This window comes from Tenebrio molitor, chromosome 9 (genome assembly GCF_963966145.1).
Source record: "Tenebrio molitor chromosome 9, icTenMoli1.1, whole genome shotgun sequence".
Taxonomy (NCBI): domain Eukaryota; kingdom Metazoa; phylum Arthropoda; class Insecta; order Coleoptera; family Tenebrionidae; genus Tenebrio; species Tenebrio molitor.
The window spans coordinates 3,034,352-3,048,151 of record NC_091054.1 but is presented as its reverse complement, the minus strand read 5'-3'; the positions used below and the strand labels follow the sequence as shown (position 1 = coordinate 3,048,151).

Here is a 13,800-nt window from a genome sequence, read left to right as displayed (position 1 = left end):
TTTTGGTCTGTTGGTCACGTTCCTAACGTTTGCAGCTTGATGGTCCCTAGTGAAAATTTTGTAATGTGTACCAGGAATTTTTACTCATTCAATAACAAATGGATTATTGGATTTTCCGAGTCCTTCTAGGTACCTAAGTACCTAGGACCCATAATATTTATGTCAGGCCAATCTACGTTGAAAAGAAAGCAAAAAATTTTAATGTGAATTTGGTCTCGACGAATAATTATTAAATGACATTTGATGTTGCAAACAATTTTTTATCAATATTTAATAACTTGTTACAACGAGGTGCAGACACCACGGACATCTACTTTTTTACCAAAATTCAATTCTGAAACAACAAATAAACACAATTATTCATGGCGTTTATACAGGGTGAAATTGAAATGCATCATAAAATCTAAGCCATAGTATCTTCAATAAGTGAAGAAACCGAAGATGTGGTTAAACATTTTAAATTCACCCAGTTTAATTTAATTTCATCCCGAACAAGACGCTACGTCATGACTGATAATAATTTGCAACGCCTGCTCTGATTTGTTTTTCCCCTCTACAACACTTACATATTTATAAAATAATTCACTTAGCAGTCAAAACCACTGTGAAAACTCGCACGATGTCGAAAACCGAAGAAGAGGTACAAGTAAAAATGTTTCGATTATTCTCTATTATTATTCTTTAGATACTGTTCTTATCCTATACTCGCGCAAATGAAGTCCCAAGAGTAAACGTCACCAACGTCATGAGAAAAGTGATCCAAGCTTACAATTTCTGGATGAAAATTCCCAAAGAAAAATGTATCGCAACTGAAGAAATATGGAAGTTGGTAGATACGTCTCGCTTCATGTATTCTTTCATTAGAATGTATTTATTTATTATTTACAAATATTTGGATCTAGGTTAGACGAGTTACAAAATTTGTCCGGGTCCTCCAGAACTAAAATACATCAAGACGACACTGTTGCTGCTGACATAAATGCAGCCAATTATGCAATTTGCACCGCCTTGGAGAAGTGTTTTGACCTGGATTATTCCAAGGTAATTAATTATGTTATTTTGTAAAGAATCTTGTTCAGTTCAGGTTTTAGGCTGCCCCCATTTACATAAAACAAACGCTGCAGTTTCATAGAGGTCAAGGGTTGGAGATTTACTGGAGAGACTTTTGTCAGTGTCCTACAGAAGAAGAATATAAACAAATGTGTGTTCGCAGTAAGTATGGTAAGTGCTGTTTTTAATTCTTTAAGAGTTTGGATCGTAGAAAGAGGAAGTATCTATCAACTTACAGTTCAATTAATGCAGTTATTTAGCAGTATTACATGGAATTTTAGCAAATTATCAGATATTCTTGCTCAGTTTTTTCAAATATATGAAGATTATGTTGTACTGTCTACAAATGAGGTAATTAAAATGCATTCACGTTGTTTTGGCATTCTGCATTTAATTTGGTAGTAAAGAAGCTGTCTGTTTAATTATGTTATGTTTTTCCAAGTTTGAGGTTATAAATAGCGTCCATATCTAGCGCATTGTTGTCAGTTTTACTAGTTTGCAATAGAAGACATCGCGCAACATATTATGTTCATTTTGATCAGTCCGCATGTCAGGCACTTTAGTGACGGAAATCAAACAGTGTGTCCAACGTTAAAAAAATAACTCATGGCCTCCCATTATGCCAAAACAACGTGAACGGTGTTTAGACAAAAAGTATAATAAGCTGTTAAATAACTTTTTTTTTTTTTCGTTTTTAGAACGTATTGAGCAGCAAGCCACTAAATTTCACATTTCCAATTATCCATGCTATTCAAAGTCATCCTGGTGACACCCAAATTATCAGTATCCTTTGGTTAATTTTCTCTGAGTGAATAATAATTCAGCCTTGACATAAATTTAGATATATTGAAACAAAAATGTGTTGGAAAAGAGATGAGAATGTATGTAATAACTTTGTTGGAAGAATTCGGTAGTTTTGAATATACCAAGCAAAAGATATTGCAACTTAGAGATGAAATTTATGAAGAAATGAAGAAGTTTGACGAAAATCCCTACATGTTGCAACTCATCGAAAGTGCCCTTTCTCAAATGGATACATTTTTGTAAAATGTATAAATTTAATGACTTGTTTAATAAAAATCTCACTAATCATTTATTTTGTCTTGTATAAATAATTATATCGATTTCTTACCAAACCATCATTATAATAGTATTAAAAAGTAATGTTTCTTGTGGTGTGGTGTAAAATAGGACAATAATAGAAAAAATACAGACAAGAGAAAATCAACAAAATGTCCGGAACAAGTTTTTATATTCTTCCCAATGTAACTAATCCCAATCTAACAATATACAGGGTGTTTTTTAAATGTTAGTACAAAAAAAAACCTGGACCATCAGGAGATTCTAAAGAGTTCAGAAAACCATTTTTTTTTAATATAAAACCGATAAACTAACCCTGTCCATGCACATTCTACGCCACAGATACAACAATTGTAACCAATAAGGTAAAACATAGCAACCCAACAATGCTATGAAAAAAATTCAACAAAATTGTTTAATTACTTTTAATTCAGTAGCGTACTGATAATTTTAATCAAAATTTAATTTTTTTAATTTTTATCTCGAAAACGAAGACTTTTGTTAGATCATTTTTTTGTGTACGAGTTCTACTCATCCTCACCTATTACCAGTCTTTTTTTGTACAAGCATCTAAAAAACACCCTGTACATGATATGTACTACACCTTCAAACAAAATATAATATCCAAAACAACAATATCCCCAATTCGAATTAAAAGCATTCGTAATAAACTTCAGTTTCCAAATTATTCAAAACGATTCTTAAAATGTCTTCAATGCGTGAGTTTCCTCCAAACTTATTCATTTCTTCGACGGCTTCATCCCTCAGTTTTTCTAATGTTTTTCTGGTATATCTGAAGCTTCCAAATTTTTCAAGTAGACTTACAAAACGCTTTTTAATCTCAATATCTGTAGTCCTCTGCTTCAGTATATCTAATTTTGTTAGTTAAGTTTACAAGAATAAGACAATTTTCAGAAACATGCAGAAGAACAATCACTCAATTTTTACAATTAATCTAAAGCTACAGAAATTTTCAACAGTTTGAAGGATACTCAGTACTTCATCATCGTCGGGTTGACTCTGAATGGCGTGGACAATTGGGAAGCTGAATTTTCCTTCAGTAACATCGTCGCAAAAAGTTTTAAGTGTTGAATACTAAATAAAATGGAAAGGTGAAGAAACAAAGATTATAGAGTGTCGTAGATTTTACCTTCTTGGAATGGAGACTTAAGTAGTCGTTGTAAATTTGACAAAAGAGTGACAATTTCTGTATCAGTACGCTGAAATCTGTTTTATTGTTGCTAAATAGTTGCAGGAGTCGCACTGAAAATGTTAAAAGACTACCAAATTCTGCAAAAGAGTGGTATAAGTGATATTGCAATAATGTGATGATGTTTCTGTAACCTACTTCCACCAGTAAACTCAATATACTCGCTTTCTGTGGGACAGATAAATCGATCCTTGTAATAAACCTCCATTCCTTGGCTTCTAAACAATTCAAGTCCTAGTTCTATAATATAATCAATAACCTAAAACAGATTCGTTAGAAATATTTATGAACAATTACACTAGTACCTTTGGTTCTTGAACACCAAGAAGCTTTTTCATTTCAACTAATGCAATGTAATTTGCGGTGTTAAGCGTCTTTGCGGTACCATATATTAAATGGGCAGTTGGAATACCACCACGAAGTTCTGAATCATCCTCCACGTCGTCCCCTCTAAAATTTAACAAAGATAATTATACAAATTACCGTTTATCAAAGACTTATACAAAAGGGAAGCACAGTACAATCTATCCAAAATGTTGGCTACAGGTCTTAATTTATCCTTTGGTACATTTAACCACTGGTTAAAAGCGCGCCACAATTTTGACAATACATTTTTAGAATCGAATCCTTTTTGCGTGAGGTGCGAAAATGGGTGTACCAAAATCTGAAAAAAAGTTGTATGAAGTTGTTAAAATAAAAGAATTAACTTTATTAACGACTTCGTCTTCATCTGGATCAACGTTTTTGGCAGGAAAAGATGTATGTACTTCTTGTTCAACCATTCTGTTGGCACTGATTTGAAATAAATTTACGTAAATGACGCATTACGCAGGTACTTGTTAAAGTAAGTTTCGTTGTTAACACGATGACTTCTATTTTATTATCAATACACTTTATTTACGCAAAGCAAATATTTTTTTTGGCGTTTATTTAAAATCGAAGGTTCAATTTAATAGACCAAACAATTTAGAAGATTTATGGCAGAGAATTCGCGCTGAAATGGAACAAGTAAACCCTGACATTATTGAGCGGAGTGTACAAAGTGTCAGTGAGTGCCAAATGTTATTAACCTTACGCTTCTGATTGTTGTCGTCGATGATATAAAGTAATCTTTCATGAAGGGAATCTACAGAATCTATCAAATCTATCTTGATGACGTATAAAGACATATTTTTAGCAGATTATGTACAAGAGACTCCTTTCTCATGTAATTAATCCCAATCTAACAATATAATGTTCTTATAAAAGAAAATACATATAATATCCAAAACAACAATATCCACAATTCGAATTAAAAGCATTCGTAATAAATTTCGGTTTCCAAATTATTCAGAACAATTGTTAAAATGTCTTCCATGCGTGAGTTTCCTCCAAACTTATTCATTTCTTCGACGGCTTCATCCCTCAGTTTTTCTAATGTTTTTCTGGTATATTTGAAGCTTTCAAATTTTTCAAGTAGACTTACAAAACGCTTTTTAATCTCAATATCTGTAGGTCTCTGCTTCAGTATATCTAATTTTGTTAGTTAAGTTTACAAGAATAACACAATTTTTAGAAACATGCAGAAGAACAATCACACAATTTTTACAATTATTCTAAAGCTCCAGAAATTCTCAACAGCTTGAAGGATACTTAGTACTTCATCATCGTCGGGTTGACTCTGAATGGCGTGGATTACTGGGAAGCTGAATTTTCCTTCGGTGACATCGTCGCAAAAAGTTTTAAGTGTTGAATACTAAATAAAATGGAAAGGTGAAGAAACATAGATTATAGAGTGTTGTAGATTTTACCTTCTTGGAATGGAGACTTAAGTAGTCGTTGTAAACTTGACAAAATACTGACAATTTTTGTATCAGAACGCTGAAATCTGTTTTATTGTTGCTAAATAGTTGCAAGAGTCGAACAGCAAATATTAAGGTACTGGTAGATTCTGCAAAAGAATAGTTTAAGTGTCATTGAAATAAAAGGATGTTCCTGCAACGTACTTCCACCAATAAATTCAATGTACTCGCTTTCTGTGGGACAGATAAATTGATCCCTGTAATAAATCTCTATTCCTTGCCCTCTAAACAATTCAAGTCCCAGTTCTATGAAATAGTCAATAACCTTAAACAGATTCATTAAAAATATTTATGAGGAATTAGCGCAGTACCTTTTGTTCTTGAATATCAAGAAGATTCTTCATTTCATTCAGTAGAACATAATTCGCGGCGTTAAACGTCCTTGCAGTACTATGTATTAAATGGGCAGTTGGAATACCACCACGAAGTTCTGAATCATCTTCCACGTCGTCCACTCTAAAATTTAACAAAGATAATTGCACAAATTACAATTTATCAAAGACTTGTACAAAAGGGCAGCACTGTACAATCTATCCAAAATGCTGGCTACAGGTCTTAGTTTATCCTTTGGAACATTTAACCACTGGTTAAAAGAGCGCCACAATTGTGACGCAATATTTTTAGAATTGAATCCTTTTTGTGTGAGGTACGAAAATGGGAGTACCAAAATCTGAAACCAAGTTGATTGAATTTCTCATGATAAGAGATTTAACTTTATTATCGACTTCGTCTTCATCTGGATCAAGGTTCTTGTCGCGAAAAGATTTATGTGCTTCTTGTTCAACCATTCTGTTCGCACCGATTTGAAATAAATTTACGTAAATGATGCATTACTGCAGGTACTTGTTAAAGTAACGGCCGGTTTCATAATGTATTTTAAAAGCGGTTTTAAATTTAAAACCACCTTTAACTAAAAATTGTGTTTCATATTCATTAAAGGCGTCTTTAAATCCTTAAAACCCCCTTTAACTTTAAAAGCTCGTTGTCGGCCTTTTATCTCGTTAAAGGTGGATTTAAATGGGGAACATAACCTCAATTACATGACAAGTGACATTTCGCTAGGCTAGTGCATTGCCACAAATTGCTGTTTTTTTTTTTGTGAATTAGTAGGTACTTACCGAATAATTAAATCAACATTTCGGAAACTTATAGGTATTCAGAAAATAAAGATATTCCATGAATTCATTAGTTTTTATTGCTCAATTGTTTTCTTGCTAATTCAATCTAAGTCTAATAGGTAACAGTTTTTTCCTTTCATGTTCTTCTCTTTCCTCTCTTCTCTTTAAGTGTAGGATCTTATTTTATACAAGTTTTGTTTTAGATTTATAAAATTGCTCCTTCACTTGAAAGGTTGGATTTGGCATTTTTGGTCCCAATCATTTATTAATCGGATGTTTTAATTTGGCGCTGCTCCACTAGAAAAATGTAAAATGCAGAATGTAAACAAAAATTAAAATACCTACTCGAAATACAATTCAAAGTCCGAGGGAAACAGTTGCGAGTTACCAAAACTTTCAAACGTTTACTGTAAAATTCCCTAGAATTCCCTAGGAAAATGACTACGTACACACGGTGAATGATTCGTTTTCGAACTAATGCAAATTTTAACTAATGTTTCGATAGTCCGTGTTTATGAAATGCAGTCTCCTTTATTTTAGATTTAAAGTCGCATTTACCTTAAAGGCGCATTTTATTAAAGGAGTCTTTAGGGTCGGATTATGAAACCGGCCGTAAGTTTCGTTGTTAACACGATCACTTCTATTTTATTATCAATACACTTCAGAGGCCACAATTTTCTTATAAAATATTTACGCAAAGCAAATATTTTGATTCTATAGGTTTATTTAAAACTGAAGGTTCATTTTAATAGATCAAATATGGTTTTTACGAAAAAATTTCATGTCGCCGATTCGAACTAAATTGCTGTCACTTATTGTGTTCAGCCATAGGGAGAGTTCCGGTCATAGACCCCATTTGTTAGTGTGGGAGCCAAAAATAGCCAAAAATATGAGTTTTTTAGTTTTTTGAGAATTTCTCTTAAACGAAAAAAGCGATGTAAAATTTTCTCGACTCAAAAGAAGCGCATTGAAAAATGGAAGCCAGCGGTGTAGAATTCATTGTCATATTATGTTTAATAAGGGAGCTATGGCCGTTTAAATGTTTTTTCGGGGTGCAAATTTAATAGAAGGTATGGTTTTTTTCGAAAAATTTTTTGTCGCCGATTCGAACCAAATTGCTGTCAGTTATTGTATACGGTCAGTTGAATTCAGGTATAGTAAAAGTTTCGGCCATTTAACCCATTTTTTGCTGTGGGAGCCAAAAATATGCATTTTTTGTTTTTTTGCGATTTTCTCTAAAATGAAAAAATCCAGGTCAATTTTTTTCCACTCAGAAGTAGCGCCTTGACAAGGTCAATCCAACGGTGCAAAATTGATTGCCATATGTTGCTTAATAAGGGAGCTATGGGCGTTTAAATGATTTTCCGAAGTGAAAATTATATAGTATTATAATTATATAGTACATGGTTTTTTTCGAAAAAATTTTTGTCGCCGATTCGAACCAAATTGCTGTCAGTTATTGTATAAGGTCAGTTGAATTCAGGGATAGTAAAAGTTCCGGCCATTGAACCCATTTTTTGCTGTGGGAGCCAAAAATATGCATTTTTTGGTTTTTTGCGATTTTCTCTAAAATGAAAAAATCCAGGTCAATTTTTTTCGACTCAGAAGAAGCGCCTTGACAAGGGCAATCCAACGGTGCAAAATTCATTGCCATATGTTGCTTAATAAGGGAGCTATGGGCGTTTAAATGATTTTCTGAAGTGAAAATTATATAGAAGGGGGGAGTACATGGTTTTTTTCGAAAAAATTTTTGTCGCCGATTCGAACCAAATTGCTGTCAGTGATTGTATGGGGTAAGTTGAATTCAGGTATAGTAAAAGTTCCGGCCATTGAACCCATTTTTTGCTGTGGGAGCCAAAAATATGCATTTTTTGGTTTTTTGCGATTTTCTCTAAAATGAAAAAATCCAGGTAAACCTTTTTCGACTCAGAAAAAGCGCCTTGACAAGGGCAATCCAACGGTGCAAAATTCATTGCCATATGTTGCTTAATAAGGGAGCTATGGGCGTTTAAATGATTTTCCGAAGTAAAAATTATATAGAAGGGGGGAAGTACATGGTTTTTTTCGAAAATTTTTTTGTCGCCGATTCGAACCAAATTGCTGTCAGTTATTGTATAGGGTCAGTTGAATTCAGGGATAGTAAAAGTTCCGGCCATTGAACCCATTTTTTGCTGTGGGAGCCAAAAATATGCATTTTTTGTTTTTTTGCGATTTTCTCTAAAATGAAAAAATTCAGGTCAATTTTTTTCGACTCAGAAGAAGCGCCTTGACAAGGGCAATCCAACGGTGCAAAATTCATTGCCATATGTTGCTTAATAAGGGAGCTATGGGCGTTTAAATGATTTTCTGAAGTGAAAATTATATAGAAGGGAGTACATGGTTTTTTTCGAAAAAATTTTTGTCGCCGATTCGAACCAAATTGCTGTCAGTGATTGTATAAGGTCAGTTGAATTCAGGGATAGTAAAAGTTCCGGCCATTGAACCCATTTTTTGCTGTGGGAGCCAAAAATATGCATTTTTTGGTTTTTTGCGATTTTCTCTAAAATGAAAAAATCCAGGTAAACCTTTTTCGACTCAGAAAAAGCGCCTTGACAAGGGCAATCCAACGGTGCAAAATTCATTGCCATATGTTGCTTAATAAGGGAGCTATGGGCGTTTAAATGATTTTCCGAAGTAAAAATTATATAGAAGGGAGTACATGGTTTTTTTCGAAAAATTTTTTGTCGCCGATTCGAACCAAATTGCTGTCAGTTATTGTATAAGGTCAGTTGAATTCAGGGATAGTAAAAGTTCCGGCCATTGAACCCATTTTTTGCTGTGGGAGCCAAAAATATGCATTTTTTGGTTTTTTGCGATTTTCTCTAAAATGAAAAAATTCAGGTCAATTTTTTTCGACTCAGAAGAAGCGCCTTGACAAGGGCAATCCAACGGTGCAAAATTCATTGCCATATGTTGCTTAATAAGGGAGCTATGGGCGTTTAAATGATTTTCTGAAGTGAAAATTATATAGAAGGGGGGAGTACATGGTTTTTTTCAAAAAAATTTTTGTCGCCGATTCGAACCAAATTGCTGTCAGTGATTGTATAAGGTCAGTTGAATTCAGGGATAGTAAAAGTTCCGGCCATTGAACCCATTTTTTGCTGTGGGAGCCAAAAATATGCATTTTTTGGTTTTTTGCGATTTTCTCTAAAATGAAAAAATTCAGGTCAATTTTTTTCGACTCAGAAGAAGCGCCTTGACAAGGGCAATCCAACGGTGCAAAATTCATTGCCATATGTTGCTTAATAAGGGAGCTATGGGCGTTTAAATGATTTTCTGAAGTGAAAATTATATAGAAGGGAGTACATGGTTTTTTTCGAAAAAATTTTTGTCGCCGATTCGAACCAAATTGCTGTCAGTGATTGTATAAGGTCAGTTGAATTCAGGGATAGTAAAAGTTCCGGCCATTGAACCCATTTTTTGCTGTGGGAGCCAAAAATATGCATTTTTTGGTTTTTTGCGATTTTCTCTAAAATGAAAAAATCCAGGTAAACCTTTTTCGACTCAGAAAAAGCGCCTTGACAAGGGCAATCCAACGGTGCAAAATTCATTGCCATATGTTGCTTAATAAGGGAGCTATGGGCGTTTAAATGATTTTCCGAAGTAAAAATTATATAGAAGGGGGGAGTACATGGTTTTTTTCGAAAAATTTTTTGTCGCCGATTCGAACCAAATTGCTGTCAGTTATTGTATAGGGTCAGTTGAATTCAGGGATAGTAAAAGTTCCGGCCATTGAACCCATTTTTTGCTATGGGAGCCAAAAATATGCATTTTTTGTTTTTTTGCGATTTTCTCTAAAATGAAAAAATTCAGGTCAATTTTTTTCGACTCAGAAGAAGCGCCTTGACAAGGGCAATCCAACGGTGCAAAATTCATTGCCATATGTTGCTTAATAAGGGAGCTATGGGCGTTTAAATGATTTTCTGAAGTGAAAATTATATAGAAGGGAGTACATGGTTTTTTTCGAAAAAATTTTTGTCGCCGATTCGAACCAAATTGCTGTCAGTGATTGTATAAGGTCAGTTGAATTCAGGGATAGTAAAAGTTCCGGCCATTGAACCCATTTTTTGCTGTGGGAGCCAAAAATATGCATTTTTTGGTTTTTTGCGATTTTCTCTAAAATGAAAAAATCCAGGTAAACCTTTTTCGACTCAGAAAAAGCGCCTTGACAAGGGCAATCCAACGGTGCAAAATTCATTGCCATATGTTGCTTAATAAGGGAGCTATGGGCGTTTAAATGATTTTCTGAAGTGAAAATTATATAGAAGGGGGGAGTACATGGTTTTTTTCGAAAATTTTTTTGTCGCCGATTCGAACCAAATTGCTGTCAGTTATTGTATAAGGTCAGTTGAATTCAGGGATAGTAAAAGTTCCGGCCATTGAACCCATTTTTTGCTGTGGGAGCCAAAAATATGCATTTTTTGGTTTTTTGCGATTTTCTCTAAAATGAAAAAATCCAGGTCAATTTTTTTCGACTCAGAAAAAGCGCCTTGACAAGGGCAATCCAACGGTGCAAAATTCATTGCCATATGTTGCTTAATAACGGAGCTATGGGCGTTTAAATGATTTTCCTAAGTAAAAATTATATAGAAGGGGGGAGTACATGTTTTTTTTCGAAAAATTTTTTGTCGCCGATTCGAACCAAATTGCTGTCAGTTATTGTATAGGGTCAGTTGAATTCAGGTATAGTAAAAGTTCCGGCCATTGAACCCATTTTTTGCTGTCGGGGCCAAAAATATGCATTTTTTGGTTTTTTGCGATTTTCTCTAAAATGAAAAAATCCAGGTCAATTTTTTTCGACTCAGAAGAAGCGCCTTGACAAGGGCAATCCAACGGTGCAAAATTCATTGCCATATGTTGCTTAATAAGGGAGCTATGGGCGTTTAAATGATTTTCCGAAGTAAAAATTATATAGAAGGGAGTACATGGTTTTTTTCGAAAAATTTTTTGTCGCCGATTCGAACCAAATTGCTGTCAGTTATTGTATAGGGTCAGTTGAATTCAGGTATAGTAAAAGTTCCGGCCATTGAACCCATTTTTTGCTGTGGGAGCCAAAAATATGCATTTTTTGGTTTTTTGCGATTTTCTCTAAAATGAAAAAATCCAGGTCAATTTTTTTCCACTCAGAAGTAGCGCCTTGACAAGGTCAATCCAACGGTGCAAAATTGATTGCCATATGTTGCTTAATAAGGGAGCTATGGGCGTTTAAATGATTTTCTGAAGTGAAAATTATATAGAAGGGGGGAGTACATGGTTTTTTTCGAAAAAAATTTTGTCGCCGATTCGAACCAAATTGCTGTCAGTTATTGTATAAGGTCAGTTGAATTCAGGGATAGTAAAAGTTCCGGCCATTGAACCCATTTTTTGCTGTGGGAGCCAAAAATATGCATTTTTTGGTTTTTTGCGATTTTCTCTAAAATGAAAAAATCCAGGTAAACCTTTTTCGACTCAGAAAAAGCGCCTTGACAAGGGCAATCCAACGGTGCAAAATTCATTGCCATATGTTGCTTAATAAGGGAGCTATGGGCGTTTAAATGATTTTCTGAAGTGAAAATTTTATAGAAGGGGGGAGTACATGGTTTTTTTCGAAAAATGTTTTGTCGCCGATTCGAACCAAATTGCTGTCAGTTATTGTATAGGGTCAGTTGAATTCAGGTATAGTAAAAGTTCCGGCCATTGAACCCATTTTTTGCTGTCGGAGCCAAAAATATGCATTTTTTGGTTTTTTGCGATTTTCTCTAAAATGAAAAAATCCAGGTCAATTTTTTTCGACTCAGACGAAGCGCCTTGACAAGGGCAATCCAACGGTGCAAAATTCATTGCCATATGTTGCTTAATAAGGGAGCTATGGGCGTTTAAATGATTTTCCGAAGTAAAAATTATATAGAAGGGGGGAGTACATGGTTTTTTTCGAAAATTTTTTTGTCGCCGATTCGAACCAAATTGCTGTCAGTTATTGTATAGGGTCAGTTGAATTCAGGTATAGTAAAAGTTCCGGCCATTGAACCCATTTTTTGCTGTGGGAGCCAAAAATATGCATTTTTTGGTTTTTTGCGATTTTCTCTAAAATGAAAAAATCCAGGTCAATTTTTTTCCACTCAGAAGTAGCGCCTTGACAAGGTCAATCCAACGGTGCAAAATTGATTGCCATATGTTGCTTAATAAGGGAGCTATGGGCGTTTAAATGATTTTCCGAAGTAAAAATTATATAGAAGGGGGGAGAGTACATGGTTTTTTTCGAAAAATTTTTTGTCGCCGATTCGAACCAAATTGCTGTCAGTTATTGTATAAGGTCGGTTGAATTCAGGGATAGTAAAAGTTCCGGCCATTGAACCCATTTTTTGCTGTGGGAGCCAAAAATATGCATTTTTTGGTTTTTTGCGATTTTCTCTAAAATGAAAAAATCCAGGTCAATTTTTTTCGACTCAGAAGAAGCGCCTTGACAAGGGCAATCCAACGGTGCAAAATTCATTGCCATATGTTGCTTAATAAGGGAGCTATGGGCGTTTAAATGATTTTCCGAAGTAAAAATTATATAGAAGGGGGGAGTACATGGTTTTTTTCGAAAAATTTTTTGTCGCCGATTCGAACCAAATTGCTGTCAGTGATTGTATGGGGTAAGTTGAATTCAGGTATAGTAAAAGTTCCGGCCATTGAACCCATTTTTTGCTGTGGGAGCCAAAAATATGCATTTTTTGGTTTTTTGCGATTTTCTCTAAAATGAAAAAATCCAGGTAAACCTTTTTCGACTCAGAAAAAGCGCCTTGACAAGGGCAATCCAACGGTGCAAAATTCATTGCCATATGTTGCTTAATAAGGGAGCTATGGGCGTTTAAATGATTTTCTGAAGTGAAAATTATATAGAAGGGGGGAGTACATGGTTTTTTTCGAAAAATGTTTTGTCGCCGATTCGAACCAAATTGCTGTCAGTTATTGTATAGGGTCAGTTGAATTCAGGTATAGTAAAAGTTCCGGCCATTGAACCCATTTTTTGCTGTCGGAGCCAAAAATATGCATTTTTTGGTTTTTTGCGATTTTCTCTAAAATGAAAAAATCCAGGTAAACCTTTTTCGACTCAGAAAAAGCGCCTTGACAAGGGCAATCCAACGGTGCAAAATTCATTGCCATATGTTGCTTAATAAGGGAGCTATGGGCGTTTAAATGATTTTCTGAAGTGAAAATTATATAGAAGGGGGGAGTACATGGTTTTTTTCGAAAAATGTTTTGTCGCCGATTCGAACCAAATTGCTGTCAGTTATTGTATAGGGTCAGTTGAATTCAGGTATAGTAAAAGTTCCGGCCATTGAACCCATTTTTTGCTGTCGGAGCCAAAAATATGCATTTTTTGGTTTTTTGCGATTTTCTCTAAAATGAAAAAATCCAGGTCAATTTTTTTCGACTCAGAAGAAGCGCCTTGACAAGGGCAATCCAACGGTGCAAAATTCATTGCCATATGTTGCTT

At 34.5% G+C, this 13,800-nt stretch overlaps 2 protein-coding genes across 3 annotated transcripts; one reads left to right on the top strand and one right to left on the bottom strand.

Annotated features, from left to right (window-relative positions):
• Nucleotides 1-3: 3 nt before the first annotated feature.
• Nucleotides 4-2,144, top strand: LOC138138776 (terpene synthase-like). The gene is made up of 7 exons (XM_069058829.1): nt 4-640; nt 686-849; nt 903-1,041; nt 1,092-1,212; nt 1,262-1,401; nt 1,749-1,833; nt 1,892-2,144. The coding sequence occupies exons 1-7, from the start codon at nt 620-622 to the stop codon at nt 2,095-2,097; spliced, it is 876 nt and encodes a 291-aa protein (XP_068914930.1). The 5' UTR covers nt 4-619; the 3' UTR covers nt 2,098-2,144.
• Nucleotides 2,145-2,285: 141 nt separating this feature from the next.
• On the bottom strand, nt 2,286-4,190 carry LOC138138775 (terpene synthase-like). 2 transcript variants are annotated; one of them, XM_069058828.1, is made up of 7 exons: nt 4,060-4,190; nt 3,844-4,004; nt 3,646-3,790; nt 3,479-3,599; nt 3,281-3,420; nt 3,123-3,225; nt 2,286-3,002 (listed from the first exon to the last, which is right to left on the bottom strand). In XM_069058828.1, the coding sequence occupies exons 1-7, from the start codon at nt 4,120-4,122 to the stop codon at nt 2,782-2,784; spliced, it is 954 nt and encodes a 317-aa protein (XP_068914929.1). In that variant the 5' UTR covers nt 4,123-4,190; the 3' UTR covers nt 2,286-2,781. The 2 variants fall into 2 exon arrangements, with proteins under 2 accessions (XP_068914929.1, XP_068914928.1); XM_069058827.1 differs by having other exon boundaries at nt 4,057-4,160.
• Between the last annotated feature and the right edge of the window lie 9,610 nt (nt 4,191-13,800).